Source organism: Neofelis nebulosa, chromosome 9 (genome assembly GCF_028018385.1).
Source record: "Neofelis nebulosa isolate mNeoNeb1 chromosome 9, mNeoNeb1.pri, whole genome shotgun sequence".
Taxonomy (NCBI): Eukaryota; Metazoa; Chordata; class Mammalia; order Carnivora; family Felidae; genus Neofelis; species Neofelis nebulosa.
This window is the reverse complement of record NC_080790.1, coordinates 103,089,514-103,114,967: the sequence shown is the minus strand read 5'-3', so window position 1 is coordinate 103,114,967 and position 25,454 is coordinate 103,089,514. Positions and strand designations below refer to the sequence as shown.

The window sequence follows — 25,454 nt, the reverse complement described above, 5'->3', positions numbered from 1 at the left end:
AGCTTAAAAATTATAATATTTAAGACGCTTTCAACATAGAAGTCTTGTAATTCTAAGTTAAGATGTGTAACAGCATACTAACCAGTTCAGACACCATTGGGATATTGAGAACTCTATTTGCCATGTAAATTTATTTACATTTATTAAATTTATATAAGTCATTTTTTTGTTTGGCAGGGTTTTGCCTATTAAGGCTAGAAGTTTCCCCAGTAGTCATTTGAGATGCTTAAAAAAAATAAAATAGAATCAAGTGTTTTTATGTTTTAAATTTTAAAGGCATTTAATTAACTAAGTTTTAAATATTTTAAGGCAGTGCATTAACTAAGTTTATAAACGGCACTTTTTGCTTCACGAGAATTTAGCCTACTCAACATATATCAGTCAAATATTAATGAATTCATAATCACAAAAGTATTTTCTTATTTTATACAAAAGTCCTAATAAGATACAAAGATTGAACTTTACTAGGTTTTCAATTTATAATTTAATATGCCAAGTATTAATTTAAAACCCACTTAAGTAAATCATCATTGCTTTGTGCAAAGAATTCTCTAAAGGAACTAAGAATTCTCTAGTGACAGAAATAAAAAAAAATTTTGATTAATAAAATTAGGTAAATTTCACCCAAATTCAGTACCTGTGAGAAGCTCATTTCCAAACATCTGGAATAGCTGGGTTATAGCAGAGGCTCTGGAGTACTTCTGAGAAGTACCTAGCTTTGTTTTGAAAATTTCAATTCTGAAAGTTTTTTGGGGGGGGGGGAGGGTTATTGAAGTGTAGTTGATACACAATGCTGCATTAGTTTCAGATGTACAAAATAGTGATTCAATAACTTTATAAGTTATACTCTGCTCACCACAAGCATAGCTACCACCTGTCACCATACAATGCTGCTCTAATATCATTGACTATATTCCCTATGCTGTACATTTCATCCCCATGACTTATTAATTCCATAACTGGAAGGCTATACCTCCCACTCCCCTTCACACATGTTGCCCTTCTCCCAACCCACCTCCCCATCCCCCCTGGCAACCAAGAGTTTGTTCTCTGTATTTATGGGTCTGTTTCTGCTTTTTATTTGTTTATTCATTTGTTTTATTTTTTAGGTTCCTCATACAAGTGAAATTATATGGCATTTATGTTCCTCTTTCTCAGGGTTTTCTTTAACAGATGTTGTTTCATAGCCAAAGAGTCCAGACATCCATAGGGGCATCCATAGGGAGGGGAGACACTGCTTGTTATTTGCTACCGGCATTCTGAAGGTAACTGCCGCCACAAGAACTCAAGTAGACACTACTCCCAGAGGATTATGTCAAGGAGAAAAGCAGAATTACTCCACTGTTGCTGACCATGGGGTAGTAGTCATCAATAAAAAGATTTTTTTTCTAACTTAATATAGCTTTGCCATTCTGTTAGTCAATGTTTCAAAAGAAATAAAAACCAGACACCTGACATCTGTAACACTGATATCTGGCCTTCTGGTGTCATGGTGTTTACAACTTATTGGTAAGAAAAGCTTTGGAGCTGAATTATCCTTGCACTAAAATTTTTCTAGTCTGAATACTTCAGGACGTTTAAATATTTCTCTGAGGAGGAATCCCAGACTATCAAATCCCAGGAGGTACAGAGATATCATTCGATCTTTGTATCTATTTAATAGGATTTTCATGGATCAGGAAGGCAAAATAAAAAATGTATTTATTATTTGGCTAACTCAATAAAATGTCTCAACCCATAACAATTTTTGTTACTTCTCTTCGTTGTAGTTGATGGTTCTCCAGACAGCAGTTAAAGGAGAGATATCATGGCGTGTGGGACTTTAGTTTTGGCATTAGCGTCACCCTCCACTACAGAAGCAAAGACGGAGTCACAGAGAAAGAACAGATCTCTAGACACCGTGAAATTCTGACCATTTACTTTTGTCATTCATTCCCTTTTCTGCCAACATTTTCAGAACATATTATCAGACCTCTGAACGTCTCTTTCTTCCCTACTTCTAGAAGTGGGCATCTAGGCCAAGAATCCCCTTCAGGAAACACCACAAGGCCACAGTAAACTAATTTCATCTTTGCCTTTAATACATTAATGGACAGGTTTCTTTTACTTTCACTAATGAGATTTCTTGAAAGGATATGTAAGTGCTGCTAACTCTTGGTTCTGTGAAGGTGGAGACTATGTTTGTCTTGTTCGTTATTGTATGGAGAGGCGTAGAAAACTGATACTTGACAGTTATTGAAATACTTACTAAGTTTCCTGGTTGATCTGAAGTTCACTTAGTTATTCAGAGACAGCAAATCATACCCAACATTCAGTTGGCATTTAGTGTTGATTGAGGTCTTAGTATGTTTCGGCTGCTATACCAAGATACCCTAAACTGAGTAGCTTAGAAACAACACAAGCTTATTTCTCACAGTTCTGGAGGCTAGAAGTCCAAAATCAAGGCACTGGAAAATGTGGTGTCTGGTGAGAATCTGCTTCTTAAATGGTTGTCTTTTCACTGTAACCTCGCATGGCTAAAGAGGGAAGGGAGCTCTCTGGGACCTCTTTTGTATGGACACAAATCTCATTTATGGAGACTCTCCCAACATGATCTAATCACCTCCCAACTGCCCCACTCCCTAATACCACATAACCTTGGATCATGATTTCAACATATGAGCTTAGGAGAACACAAAGATTCAGACCATAGCAATAAATGTCTTTAAACTCAAAGCTACAACACAATGCAAACAGACCTCCCCACTTATTTTTCCTGGAGACACAATGAGCCATCATGATTATGCATATCCATGGTGCCTGATGACAAATAGTTGCTGTCTTTATATGATTTTGTGCACATTGCAACTCACATATTCCAACATGGCAAGCAAAGTGGAAAAGTTTCAAGAATGAGGACATGTAATAGGTACTTCTAGAAGGTTGATGTGTGATTATCTAAAGTTGGCAATTGACAGTAGGGGGAAAGCAAAGTGATACAGATTTCAGTTCTGTTTTGAGATGTATTCTTTATATATGGTTTTTGTCCCCTTGTAAAAAGAAAATAAAAACAAAAAATAAAAGAGGAAAAGGAGGAAGAGTAGGAAGAAAGTAAAAGGAAATTCAAAAGATGAAAGGGAAGGAGAAGGAAGAAGAAAAGAAAAGGAAGAGGGATAGAAACATCTAATGTACAGAATTTAGTTAGTTTTATCTCAAAATCTTTATTAAAAAAAAACAAAAAAAAACTTTGTATGGATAATTAGAACTGAGTCAAAATAACACCATGTCTTCAACCTGTCTTCCTTTAAAAAAAATGTTTATTTAGTTTGAGAGAGAGAGCGAGCATGCATGAGATCAAGGGAGGGGCAGAGAGAGGGAGAGAGAGAGTATCCCAAGCAGTCTCCACGCTGTCAACCCAGAGCCCGATGTTGGCCTGGATCCCGTGAACCTGAGCCAAAATCAAGAGTCAGATGCCCAACCAACTGAGCCATCCAGGCACCCCTTCAACCTGTCTCCCTAAGTAAGCTGGGGCAGTCAGGCCAGCAGTTATCAGTGTCCCATCCTACCTTTTCATCTCCTTTTTGCATACGTCTAGAAGGAAATAAGCCAATACAAATAACTCCCAACTCCCAGTGTAACAGGGAGTTACAGTTAGCCAGGGAAAAGCTAGCTCTGCTCTGATAACAAAGGTTGGGAGAGATGCAATAGAAAGTCTGAGTTTGAGAAACAAAGGGGTGGGCACACTTGGCATTAGCCCCATCTCATTATTTGGCCTAAGACCTCACCTTATTCCTTTAGCTCTCCCTGAGGTGGAAAATTGGCAACCCTCACATGCAAACCATGGTTAGAAGAAGCATTATCATCACCTCCTCCATAAGCCAATGGACTGGGAAACGAACCCAGTCCTAGAGAGCTGAGAACCAAGAAATGAGGCTCTAACAACAGGGACCATTTCTGTTTTTTGTTTTTTGCTTGTGTGTGTCTTTGTTTTTGTCCATTGATCCAATAAATGGCTCATTTTTGTTTTTTGTTTTTTCCTAAGTGCCTGATGTTAAAGAAGTCTCCATTCAGGGCAACCATGACAGTGGGCTTGAGGACTGAACAGGCTGTAAATGATTGACACTGTCCACCAAACTACAATGCCATTTGATGGTAGGAGAAAACAGCCCTCTAGTAACTAAAGCATCGAGACAATAAGAGTTAATGAGTAAACCAGAGGTGTAGCAGGACTGTGGCACTGCATTCACCATCTGCCCCACAACACCTGTGTCAGTAACAAACCCAGGCCACACTTTTATTTTCCTGCTGCCCCCTCAGCCACTGGCCCACTGAAAATGTTTTGTCTCTTTGTACACGTGAAGAAATGAGGCAAAAAGAAGGCAAATGGCTCTCCTGAAGTCACATGGTAAAGTAACAGAGCCTTAACCAGAAACCAAATATTCTGTCTCCCAGATTCGTGTCACTGGAATTCTGGATGAGCCAATACCCCTCGTGTCATCACTGGCTTTAACATCAGACGGGTTCTGAACATTATTATTATTTTTGCCATTTTGTATCATGTATTATTGTGTGCCACATCACACAAAACTTACCATCTTAACCGTTTTGAAGTGTAAAGTTCAGTGGCATTAAGTACATTCACACTGTTGTGCAACCATCACCGCCTTCCGTGGAACCAGCTAAAAACCTCAGTGCTAGTGAAACAGTAACTTCCCATTCTCCTCTCCTTCTTGCTAGCCCAGGCAACCACTGCTGAGTGTTGTTTTGTGGGGGGGGAAATGTTGACCTTGAGCTTGGTCTACAACCAAAAGTTGTAATTAGATGCAGGAGGGAGGGGTAGGGGTAGACGTAAATTCGAAACTGACTGCACATAGGAGACCTTGACTGTGCTGTGTGTGTGTGTGTCTTTAAAAGATGCTCCACCCCCTCAGCCGGCCTCCTCGCAGTTGCCTCTGGGTTTTGCAGTTTCCAGATTTCCTCAGCTCCCCCCCCACCCCAAGGAGCCAGCATGGACAATCTCCTTTCTAGTTTCAAAAGCAGGTTTGTTGTCCTGAAGGTCACATTCTGAGCGGAGGAGTGTAAAGGTAACCACTTGTTTTTTGTTTCAAAGATCTGCCCCAAAGATAGGCTGTTGCTCTTCTTCTGGAAAGCCTGATCGGTAGGATTCCTTCAGGGACTCAGCCCAAAGTGCTTCCTCTCTCATTCCCTCACCAACTTCAAAACTAAAGCTTGCCTAGAACCTCTGGACGAAAACCGGCTGGATTCCATCATTTCACACAAATGGCTAATTCTGGAGGTGGTGCTGTCTGCAATGGGAATCTGCACAATCACAGGAAACAGAGCGACAGCCTGCAAAGTGGAAACTGCACGAAAAATGGAATAGTGAAAGAAGCCCAGGTAAGAGGCGATCCCTCCCCTTTTCCTCTGAAGGACTTGAACTTTCCCAGGCGCGGTGAAGCCCTCCTGACTCAATGGCCTTTTTACAAAGTGTTTTGACACTTCAGCTAACTTCAAATGCCTGGCTAGGGGGAAAGTTTAGGTGGGGACGAAGGGGAGAAGCTCTTTCTGTAGGAGAGAGGACCCAAGAGCCGTAAACTCCCTAAAATACAAACACACCTCCTAGACTCCTGCTTTCCCGGGAGCACATCTTAGGGGGCAGAGTTCCCAGGGCTCAGACTCCTCAGCTGAGTTTCAGTCCACCCAACAGTCACAGTGTGCTACGTTCCTCTGGCTTCAGCAGGAAGAGGGGAGTGACAGTAAATGTGCTGAGGTGACGTGGTGTGGGTGGCATTTTCCCCCAGTACATGAGAAATGCCTCTATGGCCGAAAGGCGAATTCTTTTTGGTGTTTAGTGGAGCATTGTCATGGCTTACAGCTTGGTTTGGGGCCAGAGTCCTTCTTTGAAAGAACATCACAGGCATTCCTTTCTGAGACACTTCAGAAAGTGTGGCTTATTGTTGCTCACTGCACACAGGAACCAAACAGGCATTTCATTGTTTTCCCATTTGATACTTTTTTTTTTTCTGTTTTTGGCTCTTGCTCTGACAGAATGTTTGATGGGGATGTTACTGAGGAGGAAGACGAACTTAAGAAAATGTTGTCAGCACATTCAAAGAGGGAGCCTAGGTATATAAGGTACCTGTGAAAAGGCATCTTTCCTTCCTTCTCTGCTAAAGCAGCTAGGGGTGAGCTTACCTGCATCAGGAGCAAATTAGCATAGCCAAACAGGTGCCTTCACTCTTAGGAAATGTGGAGCTGGGCGGGGAACCCCTGCTGTCCTGCATTACACATCCATCCCCTAGGAACCAGCATCCACCCAGGGAAAAGGTCAGATTGTTCTAAGATCACAGGACAGGAAAAGCAGGCTGGGGGCCAGTCCAACTCTCAGTGAATTAAATTCATGCTTCCAGTTGAAAGACATGGATGGGGAGGGGCACTCTGGAGCCTGGAGCATGTGTGAAAAGGCAGTGGTCCCAAAATGTGTCCCCCTCTTAACAATAGGCATTACCCTCGGCTTTGAAGTGTCCACCAAAAACCTCAGGTCTGGTCTCTCTCAGCTGAGTATCTGAAACCTACTGCAATGTGAAGAGAAAACATTCAATTCCTATCTTTCCCATGAGGACAGTCATGATAGTGTCCGCCATTTATTTGTCAGTAAGTGTTGATTCAGACTACTAACCACCCAAGACGCTCTACACTCCTGACATGCCGGGAACACTGGCCACAAACCTACTTACACTCTCAGCCAGTATGACCCTGAGGGCTCTCATTTGGCAGAAAGGCCTTCAAAGCCACTCTTCTGTCTCTTTACTTTCCCTTGGTTTTGTAACTACCCTTCTAGTGTCTGAGGTTAGAAACTTAACTCAATGGTTACATTCACTCTTAAGTTAGGATGAAACTCAAGATCCCAAGGATTCATTATTAAACCGTCCTGTAAGACTGAAAATATCCTCGGACATCAAGGCCTCTCTTAGGAAATATGAGGGCTGCTCTTGTCTCTTCTAACAGCTCATTCTGAAGAGCCATCCAGAACCTGTTGGTTCAGATATATTTAGGTGTTACTAAATTGAAATTGGCTTCCACTGAGAGTCTCAGTTATGACTTGAAGAATATTTTCCGGAAAGAATAAACCCTGCTGAGATTTTGGTGTAGTAAAGCAGACAAAGGCCTGTTTTCCCCTCGAGGGGGATGAAGTCATCTTTACTACATGATCTTTAGTCTCTAGTTTTAGTACATTTTGCTTTGGAAGGCTTTAACCAACTGGATCTTAGCCAAAAACCTTGCCAGTTGACAAGAGTAATTCATAAAGGCTTATAGATATCCTGGGCCAGTGGTTTTCCCAACATGTTCTGCCAAGCATAAGGTCCTAGGAAGCGGGATCCAAGATATTATCATCTTCCAAGATCCCCTCACCCTTTCTCTTCTTGCTTCTTTGCAATCATACAGCAATACCTCTGTTTCTTTTATGTATCGTGGGACTCTATAAGACTCTGAACAAAGAGTCCTTTGGCATAAAAAAGCATATTGAAATCACTGTGAGGCACTCTCTCAAGAACCCTCCTGCTCTTTGCTCCAGTGTAGCATGGCTTTGCCAGCCTCACAATGGAGTGCAGCTCACTACCGCAACCTCAAGACTAGCAAGGGAGCAGACACCTGTCTAGAAAACTTCTAGAGTTCCTTTCTGGAGGTTTTTTGGAGCTTGGCCCTATTTTGTGTTGTCTTCTCTTTAAATCTCGTATGTCCTGAGGGTGCACTGATCCTTGGTTTTCATCCCTGATTAAGTCCATTTATTCGTTCACTTATAATATGTCATCCTACCCCTTACTTCTGACAGATGGATCCTCAGTCAGTCACAGAGGATTTGTTCTCCCTCCTCATGACTGTTTCCATCTAAATGACGGGAGGGCCCTTAATATCTTAATCCAAACTTGATATTTCCTATCAGCTTACTTAATTCCCATGTAATCAATTGGGGATTACTCTTCACATAATTGCTCTTTCATTCTCACTCATTATCCCTGATCTGGTCATACATGCATATTAAAAAAAAAAAAAAAAAAAGCCTGGAGCTGGAGGGGTAGTCTTTGTGTCTTCATTGTTCTCAATACTGCATTGCCTCCGAGTTATCTTTTCATGGGATGGGGTCTTCATTTTCTTCTGTTACACTGATCCAGTAGGATAAGGAAAAGTGTTGAACTTTTCCCTAATCATTCCTTTCCTGGAAAAAAAAAAAAAAACCCTGAGATTAGAGTTATTCTAATTGAGTGAGCTCTTAACCTGGAATGCTGTACTTAACAAAGTGTACTATAGAAAGCCCTAAGAGGCAGCCACCACTCCACTGTCTATTCATTCATGCACTGATATTTATTAAGAATCTGTTGTTCTTGGGACATATAAAGATATAAAAAGTTATATTTTAGATATTAGGAGGAAGCATATATTAAAATTGAGCAAGGAATAACATTAAGTTAAATGATGGTACAGGACAGGAGCTGTCACAAAATAACTATGATTTGAGGACAAATGAGTGGTGCAGATATTAATGACAGAAGTTCAGAGAGGAGGAAGAAAATAACATGTATCACTGGTGTGTTACATACCAGGACTCAGCTAAACACTTTATGTAGCGATCTCCCATACCCTCATTACAGCCTTATGAAGTGGGAGTATCATGCCCAGTTTACAGATGAGGAAACGTGAGAGATTAAAGAGCTTGTGCAGAATCACAAGCGGCACAGCCAGGATTTGAACCCAAATTCATGTTGCTCCAAAGCCAGTTCCCTTTCCGCCACATTCTAGGAAACCCCAGGTTGGGGTGGTCAGTGATGGCTTTGCAGAGCAGGGAGGACTCACACTGAATCTGGAGACATTTGAAATGGCAGAGCAAATGGGGGGTTTCTTCCTGGGGACGGGATGAGGAAAAGAAGGGGGAGGAGCTCCAGAGACGAATACAAGCATTGCTAGGTGAAGGGCATGGAAGCATGGGTCATAAATCATTCCAGGAAGGAAGGGGGAAAGAGCAAAGGCTATGAGGCATGACAGAGTGTGGAACATGTGAGAAACTCCTCTCAATTTGGCGAGGCTTCAGCATAAGAGGGAGAGGGAGTGCCATGCCCAGGCGGTACTCAGTAAACACTACGTGAAGGGAAAAGATGAAGCGGATTCATGGAAATCCTGCCTAGGTCTAAAACCATTGAATCTGAGCCTTCTGTCCTCCCCACCTTTTCATATCCTCCTGCAGCCCACAATGTGTTGGTACATCTGCTTTTCTGTTACAGTAAACTTCTTCCGGAGAGTGAGAACCATGATGTACAGTTTAATTGCACAGAGTGATAACTGCCTGACAGGCCCTCATAAATACTTGTGACTGTGGGGCCCATCTAGGCTGCATATGGATTGAAAGAGAGGTCAATAATCTCACCAATTATTAGAAGAATTCTAATACACATTTTGGAGGTCCCTTGCAATTGCTCTGAATTTTCATCCACTCTTGTCTTCCACAATCATTCTCTAGAACCTTTTGTTTTTTGGTACTCATTTCCTTTAAAAAATCTCCAGTGTGACAAGGTTTCTCTGTGATCTCCTTAAGAAGCCTCATTTTTTCCTAGGCTCGCCATTGTAAAGCATTCCCATAGGTCAGGTGTCACAGCTATTAAGATGAAAATTGTCTCCATTTATAGTAGCTCACAAATGTGACAGACAAGTAAATAAGTAATTATGGTATTTAATGACAAGTTCTATAATAGATATTGTAGTTTTTCCATTGCTGTCTAACAATTACCCCAAAATTCAATCATTTTAAACAACTGATGTTGATTTCTGTGGGCTAGGAATTCAGGCAAGGCTTGGTAGGAATGGCTGTCTGGGCTCCATATGGTGTTTAATGAGCATTCAATATGGACCCACTGAGACCATGATACTGACTGTTGTCTGGGACATCTTGTGTCTCCTTCACAAGGATAATCTCTCCATGTGATCTCTCAGTATCCACAGAGTAGCTCAAGCTTCTTTACATGAAGGCTGGCTTCCAAGAGAATGAAAATGGAAACGGCAAGTCCTTGTAAGGCTTAGGCTCATTTTTGCCACATTCTGTTGTCAAAGTTAGTCACAAGGCCAGTCCAGATGAAAGGGGAAGGGAAATGGGGTCTGCTTCTTAATGGGGTGAGCTTGCAAAAGGTTGTGGATACTGGAGGAATTTTTGTGACCATCTTTGGAAACAGTGTGTCAGAGCAGAGGTATATGATCCATATTTGGGAGTACAGAGGAGGGGGCATCTGACCCAGGATAGGAAGTCAAAGAAGCCACTCTTGGACTGACTCCTAAAGGCAGAGTAGCCAGGAACACAGTCATGAAAAGGCATTCTAACAAAGGGAAATGGTCTTAAAAAGATACAAAACATCAAGACAAACATCAAGATGTGTTTGGTCTTGGGAGGCTGGGTTAATGGGACTAAGTTTAGGATGTTTAATGGAGATAAGCAGTACTAAGCCTGTAAAAGTAGGCAGAATAAGATCATAAAATATCTTTGTCTTAATTTACATGCTCTAAGAAACAGACCTAGGCATAAGGATTTGAGTGCAAGTAATTTATTTTATTTGAGAGGTGAACCCAGGAATTAGGGGAATGGTTAAGTGAGACACAGAAGACAAGGAAGAAAATACATTCATGAACAGGTTACCACTGTGGGCAACTAGGGCTCAGATTTGGGGGGACAACTCAGTGATGATGTAGAATATGCCTTGAAGTTGCCCCAACTAAGTCACAAGAAAAAGAGGTATATATCAGTGAAGTCCTGTCCATCATTAGTTGAGGGATGCTCGGAGGAACATTAACCACAGAGCACTTCTAGCCTGAGTACATATGACCAGAGAAAGCCCTCAAACTGAGGTATAGGTGCTTGCAGGAAGAAATCATCAGAATGCAAGAGATAGAGCAACAAAAGTGTATAGCCATATATATTTGTAATGAGGCAGTTTTGAGAAGAAAATTGGCTTGATCAGATGTGGTTTTCTCAAGCTGTGTAGGTTTTATATCTGGTGACTTCTAGAACAGGGCTTATGGATTATCTTCAGCCTAATCATAAAAGACTAGATTATGCTGTTAAGCAACATAAACAGAACCTCCTACTGTGGCTGGCAGTAGAGAAAACAAAAGATGTATGGCATGGCATGGTCATCAGCTCACAAGTATCAGCTCTAGCTTTGGAAACTCTAGGTTTGTCTAATTTTAGAATCCAAGTCCTTAGTCCACACTGCCTCTCTAACCGCAAGACATTAATAGAAATAGGATTCATACCTCCTTCTACAGCAAAAGCTAATTTACCTCAGTCTTGACAGGCAAGATCAATGTGAGTTAAAGGTATTATGGATTGTTTTGCTTGTTTGCTTTTATTGTTCTTAATGAATATATGAGCTTATCACCAAATGGCACCAAACTGTCATATACCAGAGCTTTCAATATGCAACATAATCCACTCATGGATACACTACATCAATGACCCACCCCGCCCCCATACTTCACTTTAAACAACTCTGATTTTAAAGAAAATCAATCCATGTGACTCTGAGTAATATGGACTCAGACTGAACCCCAGATGGAGCCTTGGAATAATTTGATATTCAGAAGCTTTCTTCCAGGACACATGGCCACCTTGAATAGGTGCAAATAGTGACATATTGGACATGTGATGTGATAGATGGAGGATAGTTACAAATTCTTTGGGATATTTCTCATTGAGAGGTTTGAGTCTGGGCTACACCTAATGACTTACTTGGCCAATAGCATGAGACAGAGGGGATAATCTGGAACTTCTGAGACTAAGTTACAAGAAGCCTCTGGCTTGATCTCAGTCTTCTTGGAATAGTTGCTCTTGGAACCCAGCCACCATGCTTGGAGGAAGCCCAAGCAGCCCCAAAGAGAAGCCCAAGTAGAGATAAACCAAGTATCCTTGTCGTGCCCCTGGCTAAGATGTGGCACAGGCTTGTCTACTGTGTGAGTAACCTATGTTGGAAGTGGGTCCTCTAGCCCTGGTGTCTATCTACTCCTATTGATACCTCATGCAGTAGTGATGTGTTGAGCTGAGCCCTGCCCAAATTATAGATTCCTGAGCAAACATACAAGGTTTTAACTGTGGTTTGTTAAGCAGCAGTAGATAAATGAACACGTGAATATTCTATTTCTTAAAATGCCCAGAAAAATCACTCTGCAATCTCACTTAGTAACCATTTGCAAAAGTACTGGCATATTTTTTCCCTCATATTTGAGGGAAGAGCTTGTCTGGGCCATCCATTGCATTTAATCTGTGGCAAAGATGACTTTCCCTAAACTGTACACTTTTGTTTGGCTTGTGTTTTGAAATAATGGCTGTATGCTTTAAGATCAGTGTCTCGCTGGCATAGCCAAATACCAAATACAATAAACTCAAATATCACCAATGCAAAAGCGCAATCATTTGAATGCTGCCAAATCTGGAGTGTAATTATTTAACCTGAGGAGGCCTGTAATTTACTGCGTTATCTACAAAGAAAGAGCTGACTCAGAGGAGCATGTGTGCTCAGGTGCAGATATTTTTATTAATTAAAATAATACATGTTTTTAATTAAGTATATTTAATATCGGCCATATAAAATTAATTTTGTCTATTTGTTAAGGTGTCCTAGAAAAACTCTCCCTTTGGAAATACTACTAGCGATAGATTGATATTAACCTAATTACTTGCAAAGAATCAACTACATTTATTTTTAAATACACTTAATCTTTTCACTAAGTATTGTCACATTTGTCTCAGTAGGCCTGAACTAATGTAGTTTTTTTGGAATTCTAAAGTATACCAACCTATAAATTCATGTGAGAAGGAGCTGTTGCCACTAAATTAGAAACAAATTCGAAATTTAGATTAACCATTTAAAAAACAACACTATAAGCATAGCTCTGAGAAGTATTCAGAATTGTTCCCAATCTACATCACATAGCCAATCTGAATCCTGCTGCCTCAAGAGTTTCAAAAGAAGCTGGAAATCCAAATGGGCTGGGGAGAGGTGCCTGGCGGGGTGGGGGGGCTGGTGGGATCTGCTGATTTTTAAATATTGGCATCTAATCTAAAAATTCAAATAGCATGGATTTAAAGGAAACATTGCTACCAGCCACAAATCTATAACCTCGGAACTATAAGCAAATAGGACGATAAAAATAAGAGGTCATTAATTGAGTGATATTTTCTCATATATATTCAGGAAAATGGCTCAGGGAATTTGGCTTTTCTTAACTTAGACTATATATTTTTAGAAAGCAATAGAGGAATCTCACATCTTCATTTTCCTGAGTTGTTAACACTTGGTCCTGCGATGTGCAAGTTTGAGGAACAATTATGACCAACCACATATACTTGATTTTCCTGACCAAATATTATGTACCAAGGTGTCCGTCAAAATGTCAGAGAACTGACAATATTTTACTGGTTAAATCTCATTCCTCAGGCTTCGTAGGAAGTGACCCACAAACCTTTTGTTAGACAATGCAGTCATAAGGCCTGGTCACCATTAGTGTTCTCTAGATATGACATAACTGGGCCTTCAAAAGTTGCCCAAGAAAAGGATTGAGTGAAAATCATGATTATCCTCATAAATACAAGTTATACCTGATGGTCTTTCTCTGCCACGTGGGGCTTAGCCTTTTGGAAGTCAAGGATCCTTTTGAGAAGCTGATAGATACTTCCTGTGGAGAAACAAATATGTCCATAGTCCCAAAGTTTTCCAGGTAGAGAATTCATGCCTTCCCTGACTTTCTCAAATCTCCAGGTTAAGAATCTCAGCCTGGAGTGCCTTTGTTAATTAGGCTATATCTGCCCTCACAACCCAACCAGAATAACCAGCAAATCAACCTCTCCAGGGAAGACAGGGTAATGAATTCACAAGTTAATTCACCAAAGAGAGAAAAACACATGTAATCCAAAGCCACTCAGGTGACAAGCCCCCACATGTGTTATTTATTTACTTAGAAAATTTATATTAGAATTTTGCAAGTTACTCTACAGCGCATTCATACTTTTTTACTAGAAAACCATTTTTAAATCCTCCCTAAAAACCTTGAGCAAAACTTAACTTGAAGTTAGAAAGATCTTTCTTTTCTGGTGGCTTTTCACCAGGATTTCCCAGGAAACCACTTCAGGAAGAATGATAGCAGAAAGACCGAGAGCTTCAACATCAGATAGAATTGGGTTTGAGTCCCAGCTCTGACCCTTACTAGCTGTACCACATTGGGCGGCTTCACATCCCTGATCCATACCCCACAAGGCAATGGTGAGGATTAAATGAGATAGCATATGTAAGTCTCCCCTTAACTATCAGATATACAATAGATACTCAATAAATGATAGCTATCATCTATTGAAGTTAGCCTGCAGCCACCTCTTTCTCCTCTACTGCTATTATAAGAATGTTCAATACAATGCCTGGCATATTATAGGTGCTCAATAAATGATAGTCTTAAACCCTCAAATTCCATCATCCAATGGTGGCTTCTCAGGACCCATTGTACTTGGCCTGTCAGCAGCATTTGACCCAAGTAATCAGCCCCTCCTCCTTAAAGCACATTCTTCTTGGCTTCTACAATACAATACTCCTATATCACTAATTATTCCTTTCTAGTTTCCATTCCTGGATTCTCTTTATCTCCTTGACCTTTAAGCAATGGAGTGACCCAAGGCTCAGTTCTTCCACCCCTTCTCTTTTCTGACTACATTTCTTTCACAATGATCTGATCTTGTCTTATGATTGTGTATGTGTGTGTGTATCTATGTCATTTCCAACCACCGGCTTTCCACTTGGATCATCAAAAGGCATCTCCAACTTACCATGTCCAAAACTGAGTTCCTGAGACTTCCACCCTCCACCTTCAAACCTGTTCCCTTATAGTCTTTCCCATCCCAGTAAATGGTAACTCTGCCCTTCCAGTGGTTAAAACCCAAAACCCTAGCATCACTCATGACTTTTCTCTTTTACTTGCCATTCAATCAGTCAGCAAATACATGATCCGACTTCTACAATATATCCAGAATCTACTTCTTACCTCTCCACAGCAACTACCCTAGTTCAGCCACCATTATTTCTTACCCAGATTGTTGTAGGAGGCTCATCTCTTCTCTCTGTGCCCCAGTTATCTATTGTTGCATAATCATCCATCCCAACACATAGTGACATTAAACAATAGTCATTTTATTATACTCATGGATTCTACTGGTCAAGAATTCAGAAATTATACAATGGGACATCTCTTTCCTGTTCCATGATGTCTGGGCCCTCAGTTGGGATGACTCTACTGACTGGATCTGGAATAGCTGGGCCAGAAGGATTTGTCTCCAACATGGCTTCTTCACTCCCATGTCTGACATTTGGGCTGGAATGGCTGAAAAAAAGGACAAGAAGGAATTGCCAATGTGGTCTCACTGGCAGGGAGGGCTTTAAGAGTGTTTTGTAGTAAATGGAGTAGAAATCTCATGGCCCTTTATAACCTAGCCTCAGAGTTCGGTTTCACTACCACCCTACTCGATAGGTTGAAATAGTCACAAGCAAGCCCACCTGGTCCAAAGGACCCCCCTCCCCAACCAATTCTCAATGGGAAGAATATCAAAGAATTCATGGACATATTTTAAAACTACCATAGTCTGCTTCTGCCTCTCCCTTCTCTTCTACTACCACCAGCAAGACTGTTCTCAATAGAGCAGCCAGAGGGGTCTTGTTGAAATGAAATCCAGAGATGTCACTCTTCTGCCCAATCCTTTCCATGGCTCAAATTTTACTCTAAAATAAAAGCCAAAATCCTTAAAATGACCATAAGAGCCTATGGCTTGGTTGTCTCTGACTCACCTCATGCTTCTTTTCCCTGTACTTAATCTTTTCCAGCCACACTGGAGCAAACAGGCCATGCATCTTCCCATGTGGAACATTCACACCTCCTCTCCCATATGCACTTCCCAGATGTCCACATGCCTGCACCTTCCCTACCCTCAAGTCCTCACTCAAATGTTACCTTCTTTGTGAGATGTAAGCTCACAACTCTATCTAAAAAATTGCAAACCTTGGGGCGCCTGGGTGGCTCAGTCGGTTAAGCGTCTGACTTCAGCTCAGGTCACGATCTCGCGGTCCGTGAGTTCGAGCCCTGCGTCAGGCTCTGGGCTGATGGCTCAGAGCCTGGAGCCTGTTTCAGATTCTGTGTCTCCCTCTCTCTCTGCCCCTCCCCCATTCATGCTCTGTCTCTCTCTGTCTCAAAAATAAAAATAAACTTTAAAAAAAATAAAAAATAAATAAAATTGCAAACCTTCTCACCTCCTCCCTTCCCTTCCTGATTGTTTTCTTTAGTCCTTAACACTGTACACACACACACACACACGCACATAAATGCATGCATGGCCTGCGCACAGACGTACATACTAACTGATTTCCTGTCTCTTGTCTGCCTCAACATCTAGAATGTAAACACCATGTGGGCAGAGATTTCTGTCTTATTCGTAACTAAACCCCCAGCACCTAGATCAGAGCCTGTAGGTGCTCAAAGATATTTGTGGAATGAGTAAAGACCACCTATTTGTGCTAATCTACTGTTAGTAAGAACTCTCATTTCAGCTTATTTTGTTTGTTATTTAAATTGCCTTTGCTGTTCATATGCCTAGTTCTTTAAAAGATGGGGAAAGCCCCACTTATGTGACACACAGGCTTCTTTGTAAATTTCAAAGTGTAAACCTCTTACTAATTAATTTACAGGTTTCCTAACCTTTGATGGAGAACATGACTACCATTTACTGTTCTCTTTTTGAAAATCACCGAATCACTAGATTATTTTATATGACCAGGTAGCTACATGCTTTTATACTGATTTCCGGATATTACATATACACTGAGCCTGGGGTCAGGGAGCATGCTTTAAGCAAGTGGAATTTTTTGAAGGAAATGAAAACAGAAACTAAGTATTATTGACCCATCCTGATGATTCTTGCTACCTCTTAGGAGGAGATGAAATTTACCTGGGTTAGAGAGAAAATGACAAATACCTCAGGGTGTATAAGCCTGTCATCTGGTTTTAATAAAACTCTGCATTCTTAGAGCTGAATGTCAAAAACAATCAGTATAATCTGTTCTCCCACTAATGTCCCTGTATATGAGATGACTTTTTAAATTTCATTTAACAAACTTTTCCATCACACTACATGCTAAGAACCTTACAAATACCTTATGAGTCTAATACTCTTACTCTATCCCATTTTTTTAGATGAGTCAACTGATCATACAAAAATTAAGTGAACTTGCCTAAGATTAAACTTTTAGTTAGTAGTGCAGACCGGCCCCAGGTGCTTTTTTCACTAGAAAAATAATTGCCTTTTTCTCAAATGTCTTATTGTGAATATTTATAAAATCACATAAAAATTAAAAGAGTTCTACTATAAATACTCACATACCTACCACCTAGATTCTATAATTAACATTTTACTATATTTGTTTATTACATGACTATCCATCAATCCATCCATCTATCAATTCTTAAGTTTTATGCATTTCAAAGAAAGATGTAGAATCAGTACACTTCATCCCAAACCCTTTTGCATGCATACCATGTGGCTTCAATATTTGTCTATAGCTATTTCCCCCTCTTCTTTGAGATAAAATCTATATACTATGAAATGCACAAATCTAAATTACACCACTTAGTGAATTTTGACCTACACTGCCTTTTGATTGTTTTTATTAGAAAACGTTTCATAATATAGTTTTGACTGTGGAAAGATGTTATAAAACTGTCCCTTTAACATTGGTGAGTTTAATCTCTGGATAAAATATAACCAAAGTAGATGAGAATCCATCCACTTGGTATGCAGCACGCAAAGGAAAATTGCAAGGGTGCTTTGGCCATGAAGGAAGATGGGTGATTTATTGGTGTGGTGTCACCCAGTATAACAAGGAGCTAATGCTCAAAAACCCCAAACTCCTCGCTGGCTTACAAGTCAGGGTTCTTAAGGGCAAAATTTGGGGCAGGGGTCTTCTGAGAAGGTGGATGTCTTTGACCCGAGGCCCATGAAGTCATGGTAACAGATGTTACCTAGTTGTTTCTGATGCCCCTCTGTCTGGTCACATGGAGGTCTGTTCCCTCTTAAAAGACGTGGAATCTGAAACAAACAAAAAAACAAACAAAAAACCAACTTTCTTCTTTGTGTTGGATATTCCATTAGGTATATCTTATGCCTCTTTGTTCAGGATAGTGCTGCCTGTATGTGCTCAAACTAACTACTTGAACATGCATAAGCTATTGTGGGGTTGTATTTCTATATGTTCCTTTGAATGATAAAGAAGCATTCCTGTCTCTTGGGTCTGGGTCTACATGTTCCCTAACCAGTCCATTCATGTGTGGGCACAATATCACCCCTATGTTCATTCCTCCAGTTGAACTACCAAGATGGATGCTGGCTTAAAAAAGAAGTGAGTAATGTGTAAATTGGCATCTCATTAATTAAAGGAAAGGCTAACAGAAGGCTGTCTAGAGAAACTCCCCTGTTGTTCATACACAGAGAATTCCAAAGGTATCAAGAGCAATTTTCTGTTTTTGACCTTAGTATAATCCGTCTGGCAGAAAGAGAATTTAGTTTAGAAATTCCTACAATTCCATTCCATCCCTTGTCTTCTTATAGATGGAGGAATGAAGGTCAACAAAGCTAAGTGATTACCTCCAAAGCCACACCAATGTGAGGACCCTGCCCACCACACACTGTTAAACAAATACAGACCACAGTATTTGATGACTCTGAGTGGTATCTGCTATTTCAAATTCTCTAGCCTCCATCTTAAAATCGATATTACAAAATTGCGTTTGTCTCATGTAGGAAGTAAAGGTGTCTCCTTTCCTGTTTTCCAAAATAAAAGCACACTTAGAAAGCTTCTTTTTTTGCAGATATCTGAGAACACCATGTCAGAGAAATCAATATTAACTAGAGTGAATGACTGCTACCACACATGAGGTTTATGCTTTTCGGCCCTACATGTGTTTATGCTTTTGAAATAGTATTGTGAGTCCTCACAATAGGCTTTCAAATTTCACATATAAGGATTCAAGGTTTGAAGAGATCAATCACTCACTTGTCTAGTAAGTAGTGGAACCAGGATCGTCTGATTCCTAACATCACATAACCTGTTGCCACACCCCACAGCCTGGCTGCCCTAATAAGCTGAATCATCACATAGAGATTGGGAGTAGGGCTTCCCATTGGCACTGTGTAGGCTTGAATTCCAGCTTCATGTTCATAGATCTGTGACCTTGGACAAGTGGCATGATCCCTCTGTGCCTCAGTTTCCCCATCTGGAAATGAGGTCCAATTGCCCACAGTAGTAAATGGCTTGACAGCACACTCTTCACTGGTTTCCTTCCCTTCACTGTCCCATCCCCCTCTCTACCAGTGCTTCCTGAGGTCACCTTCTAAATAAGCAACTTACATTTGAATCCTTTACTCAGGATCTGCTTCAGGGGAACCTGAAATTAAGACAATGATTTCTTAAAAACTTAGCCAATTCTTTGTCTTTTTAACCTTCAGCTACCCAGATCCTTATCACTGTACAATCATCTGTATCTAAGATCTTATTGGACCCTCACATCAATGCTGTGAAGTAGACAGAATGACTGTTACTGGCCCACTATAGGGATGAAAACACAAGGGCTCAGAAAAATAATGAGACCAAAGCCACATGGATGATGAGGACAGAGCTGAACAACAGTCCCAGACATTCTGACCTGAAAGTTCAAGAATGTCTCAAAGGACTGATCCAGCCCTAATATAGTGCATACAACTCCATCAACTGCTCCTTGCAAGAACACGTGGGAAATGAAAAAAATCAGGGCATATGTCCTTCAGTAGTTTAATTCACAAGAAAAAAAGTGCTGTAAACTTTGGGAGCCACTTTTAATACATTTTTTTAAGAAGTCCATGAAATTCTAAAATCCTTGAAAAAATGTTAATTTCTATCTTAGATATCCATAGTTGGGCAGCAAAGTGATTTTACATGGTACATCAGCACAACTTCCTATAAATCTTTCTTTTAAAATCATTTCCTTTGTCTTCACATCTTTATGTTATATAGCATGTGTATTCTTCAAAAGTACCTCCTTCTGAGCCCTTTATCAACCTCAACTTCATTTTCAAGCATTTCATACCATGAGCACTTTCTTCTAGTCTAGTCGTGTCTTAGTTCCTTTTCTGAGTTTGTCCAAGGCAATGACACTGACACGGTGGGAGCTCTTGGGCTCTTTACATGGCATGTTTCTCAGTTACCTACTTGATAATTATTCTTAAAGAAACTAGGCTCCAGATCGTCTCAAACACTTGAATAATAATAAAAGAACTGATCTCAGATCTTAGAGAAGCATGTTATCTCATTTTCTAGATCTTATTGACACATTTCTCAATAGGCTACTGACACTCAAATAAGTGTCATCACTTGACCAAGACCTCAAAATGGCCAATCCAGAGCAAGACACACCTCTGTCCACTTCCAGTTTCTAGCACCTCTACACAACACTGCGTTTCACATCATAGAACCAAAAACAAACTCCATAGAAGCTCTTGGCACTAACACCTTTTGGCAACTCTTGCAAATAATTTGGGGCACCAGGGAAAATCCCACAACTGATGTAGCTCAGGATTTGGTTTGTTAGTTTATGCAAGAGGTTCTGGCATTTTCTTTAAGGGGCCATGCTTGCCATTGGTCAATTCTTTTCCTTTCTTTTTTTAAAAAGTAAACTCTATGCCCAACATGAGGTTCAAACTCATGACCCCAAGATTAGTTGCATGCTCTCCAGACTGAGCCAGCCAGGTGCCCCACCACTGATCAGTCCTTAGCAAGATCACTGAATCAGTAGCCTACAGACTGAAAACAGAACTACTCCACATGGTGGTCTGAGAAAATGACTTAAAGTCTGAAAAAAATCAGGTCATGAACACAGTGGGTTTTTGTTGTTGTTGTTGTTGTTGTTGTTGTTGTTGTTAAGTGTAAACGATCTTTATACCAACCAAAGGACTCAGGCCTCACACCAATTCACTACTTAGGGCTCAGAAACTATGATATGGCTAAAAATGCCTGAATCTACTTAATTAGTTGATTCAAGAGTACAGATAAAAACTAGCCAAGATTAGCCTTGCTCTTGGGGAAGTTACTTTTTTCTACATTATATGTCACACGGTAAGAAAAATTAATCAGGTAATTATAGCTATGACCATGGCTATTATCAGATTTTTTTAAAACAATGAAATAAATTGTTTATGACACCATATTTTTGGTGAATTTATTGTTTGGATACAGGATACTTACTTTTCCACAGAGCAAAAGGTTTTCATGGAAACTAAAATGGTATGTGCTATCTTCAATGGAAACAAAAGATTTCAGCCAGGAAATCCATATACTTTCAACTAACCATTATCTCTTTAAGGACACATTCTGTCTTCAAAGACAAGCAAAAGGTAAACCGTGTTATAGGTTCCAGACTGCTCTTGACATGCATAAAATGTGTGGTTTTATAGGGTGACAGGCAAAGAAAGGGAGGAGAAAAGCAAGGAGAATAGGTATGTGTAACCACGAACCAAATACTAATAAACACATAGAGAAGGAACAGCAACTGAATCCTTAGCAAGTTTTTTTCTTTCTAGATGACAGGGCCTTCTGCTTCTTCATGGTGCTGAATGTCAGGCACAGTTTGGTCTAGCTTCACAGGACAGGAAGTTTTGGGTGCAGTTCAAATATGTAGTTCAGCATCACTGAGGTACAAAAGAAAAAAATAGATTCAGTTTGCTTCAAAGAGAAAAACCATTGTTTGTAATCCAAGTTCAGTCCACTGAGCTCAGCCAAATGACTCCCAGAACCACACTTTGTGCCCTTCCAAAAGCCCCACCCTTGTTATAACTCACCTATGAGTCACTGGGTGCCTGGCATGGTAAAGAAATACCACAGTGTACACCTCACCTGGTGTCAAAACACACCTGTGTTGTTGGTTCATTCCCATGCAGTTGAAGTGACTCTTTCCTTTTTGGTTTTTGATAAATTCAAAATTTCAAAATCAACTGAGTAAGTTTGCTTCATTAAATCTTCCACACTGGATGTGGGAAAGACTTTAAAATTACCAACCACATGACCACAAATCCCTGTGAATCACTGAATGTGGGTGCTCCTAAAGATCCATTCTTCACCCAGCTTCCAAGGGCCCTTTGGAAAACACATATCTGATCAGGTTCTTTTTTTTTTTTAATGTTTTAGTTTTGAGAGAGACATACAGACAGACAGAGCATGAGTGAAGGAGAGGCAGAGAGGGAGACACAGAATCTGAAGCAGGCTCCAGGCTCTGAGCTGTCAGCACAGAGCCTGACACAGGGCTCAAACCCACGAACCATGAGATCATGACCTGAGCCAAAGTCAGATGCTTAACTGACTGAGCCACCCAGGTGCCCCTGATCAGGTTCTTAAGCCATGGGTTTTCTTCAACTCCTCAGTGGCTACCTTGTTAGGATCAAGGCTGCAGTGCTAAACTCTGTTTTTGAGCTCTACATAACCTCCCTGGGCAATTCATTCATTCGTTCATTCATTCATTCATTCATTCATTCATTAAATATTTATTGGATATCTACTACATATCAGATGTCATTCTAGGCACTGGTGTGCTAGCAGCAGACACAATGGATAGAGTTCCCCTCCCAGAAATGATGGTTACCCATGCCTGTCCCCTCACTGTGCTGTCTATGCCTGCCAAACACACCCCACCCCCCAGTTCTCCAGGCCCTTTCTTCTGCTGGGAAAATGGTGCCTGGTAAACTCCTACTGATTATTCAGATCTCATTTTAAACACTGTATTCTTTAGGAAGGCCTTTCTTTTTTCCCTGAACTAGGTCAGATCCCTAGTCTGTCCATGCCACAGCACTCATTTATTCAGCATTTCCCTTTTGGTAAGTATTTGTTCTGTATTGATATTTCCATCTAGACCAGGGGTTCCCAAAGTTTTCTATAAAGGGCCAGATAGTAAATATTTTTCAGCTCTGTGGGCCATGCAGTCTCTGTCACAACTACTTAAGTCTGCCGTTATGGTATGAAAGCAGCCATAGACAATATATAAACAAATGGGTATAGCTGTGTTCCAATAAAACTTTATTTATAAAAGTAGTTGGTGGGCCCGATATGACCTATAGGCCACAACTGGCCAATCTCTGAACAACCGAATTTCTTTTGGTGATGGAAATGTTGTATATCTGCTCCCTTCCATAAGGTAGCCATTAGCCACATGGAACATTTGAAATGTGACTACTGCAACTGAGGATCTAAATCTCTAAATTTATTTAATTGTAATTATTTAATTTTAAATGTAAATAGCCACGTGTGGCTAGAGATTATTGTATTGGACAGCACACATATAGACCATGAGGTCAGGGGGGCTGTGACCCTCTTGGTCACCACGATGTCACCTGAACCTAGCACAGCAACATTTGTTGAATGAATGAATGAACAAATGTATAAGTATGGGATGACTTATCAGACTCCCTTTTTGCTTTGTCCCACTGCTACACACTTGATTAGATGCTGCTACCGAATACTTCTTTCTTTCTAGTCCTGAAATACTATGTTTTTCTATGCATATTTTATTTCCCCATTAGCCTGTGAACTCTATGAAGATGGGCTATAAGAGAGACTCCCTGAATGGTACTCCAAGTACAGGTGCATGCACATGGTAGCAGCCTTCCCACAGAGTGTTTGCAGCTACTGGTACTTACCTGGAAAGATAAAGGATTCAGTCCTATAGCTATTTTATTTCTGAAATATGTTCCAAAGATCCTATATCAAAGGTCTAACTTCAAGCTTTTCTTCTTCAATCTTGCTATTGTAAAGTTGACAAATTCAACTTTGCCCTGACCTGTCCTGCCTTATAACCTTGGGGAAAGTGCTTAATTTCCCCATAATTGCTGTATGTCTCTATTATTAAGTAAAGATAATTTTAATTCTACTACAGTTAACCACCACCTCCCTCTTAAGAATATCATGTAAATAAATAAGATCATGGCCACAAAATCTTTGAGCACCTCAGAGAGAGGCACTCTTCTTACATGACACATAACTGATCAAGAAGATAATAGATGGTAGTGATTCTCAGTGATATTAAATCACTGGTACATTGTTTTTTTGGTTTATCAGGATAACTTAATAAAAGCTCTGTGTTCTTCAAGTAAGCCAGCTGGTTGTAAATAGTATCAGAAGAATGCAATCACTGCAGTTTGGTGAAGAATAGCCATTTTGTTCCTAGTTAAATTATGTCAAATTGACTTTAGAGTCTCCTCTCCAGCTGTCATCCCAGGTTAGATATGGGGATCCTCCAAGTTTTTCTGCATTGTGTTCCTCCTGCAGTTCTGATAAACAGGCATCCCAGTGAAGGCACACCTTTCTTTCACTGCTATCTGAAACAGAAAGTCTAGGTTACCTTGCCATAGAAGGATCATTCAGTTCCAGTGGGTGCCATATATCTCATCTCTAAGTGGGTAACACATGAGGTCCAGCCAGAGGTCTGTGCAAGATTCTATTCCTCTCATTTCCACCCACCAGCAAATGCCCATGCTAGTCCTCCTATCCCAGAAGGCCTTCCTCTCCTCTCCCAGCCTTTCCTAATCTTAGTGCTCTCGGTCTCTCTCTCTTTTGCTCTCTGTCTCATTTCACTCATCTCTACAGCAGATATTCACTGGGCACTCTGCTAGGGACTCTTTACACCCCTCCAAGCAATCCTCCCTTTTCTTTGAGCCCTTCATTTCCCAATCTGGGTGTACATTCTGGAAGCCTATGGCTGTCTTCATGAGCTGCCCTGACTGACAGGCTACCTTCTCAGGTGGTGAAAGGGAAAAGCCAAGACAATGGAAAACAAACTTAACCTCACAAGAACGGAACTTGTTCATTGCTAGAAAAAAGGATTGGAGTAGTTAATATCTAAAAATCTTATCCCCTGAAAAAGTTCCATGTTTATAATCTTGTCTCTCTGACTTCTGTGGTCACTGAAGCCTAAATCAGGTAACATCCTTTTTCCCATCATGTACTGCCTAACATACAGAGATGCTCAATAAATCAAGAATTGAATCTTTGACTCAGTGAATTTTCTGGCATAAGCTTCCCCAGATTTAAATTTGAATTTTAGTCAGTCCAGATGGGTCCTGATACACACGTTTCCTCAGGGGGTGACTCAGTTCTTAGACTTCTTTCAAATACATCTAAGCAAGGGTTGGAAACAACAACAACAACAACAAAATTTAAAAGAATTCCTATAGTATAAGACTAGATGTCATAATAAATGAGCCACCAATTCTCAATGACATAACCTAATAGAAGTTTATTTCTCATTTGTAGTAAGTCTAATTGATAGTGATATGAAACTGGAGGAGGAGGAGGTTGTGAGGACTCTGCCCACGTAGTTATTCAGAGAACCAG

General features: G+C 40.5%; 1 protein-coding gene across 1 annotated transcript in view; it reads left to right on the top strand.

Annotated features, from left to right (window-relative positions):
* The first annotated feature begins 4,944 nt into the window (after window positions 1-4,944).
* The window catches only part of SPTLC3 (serine palmitoyltransferase long chain base subunit 3), a 131,045-nt gene continuing 110,535 nt past the window's right edge, over window positions 4,945-25,454 (top strand). The window contains exon 1 of the mRNA XM_058684871.1: window positions 4,945-5,376. Within this exon, the coding sequence (XP_058540854.1) occupies window positions 5,260-5,376 (117 nt within the window). The 5' untranslated portion in view covers window positions 4,945-5,259. The remainder of the gene's footprint in view (window positions 5,377-25,454) is intronic.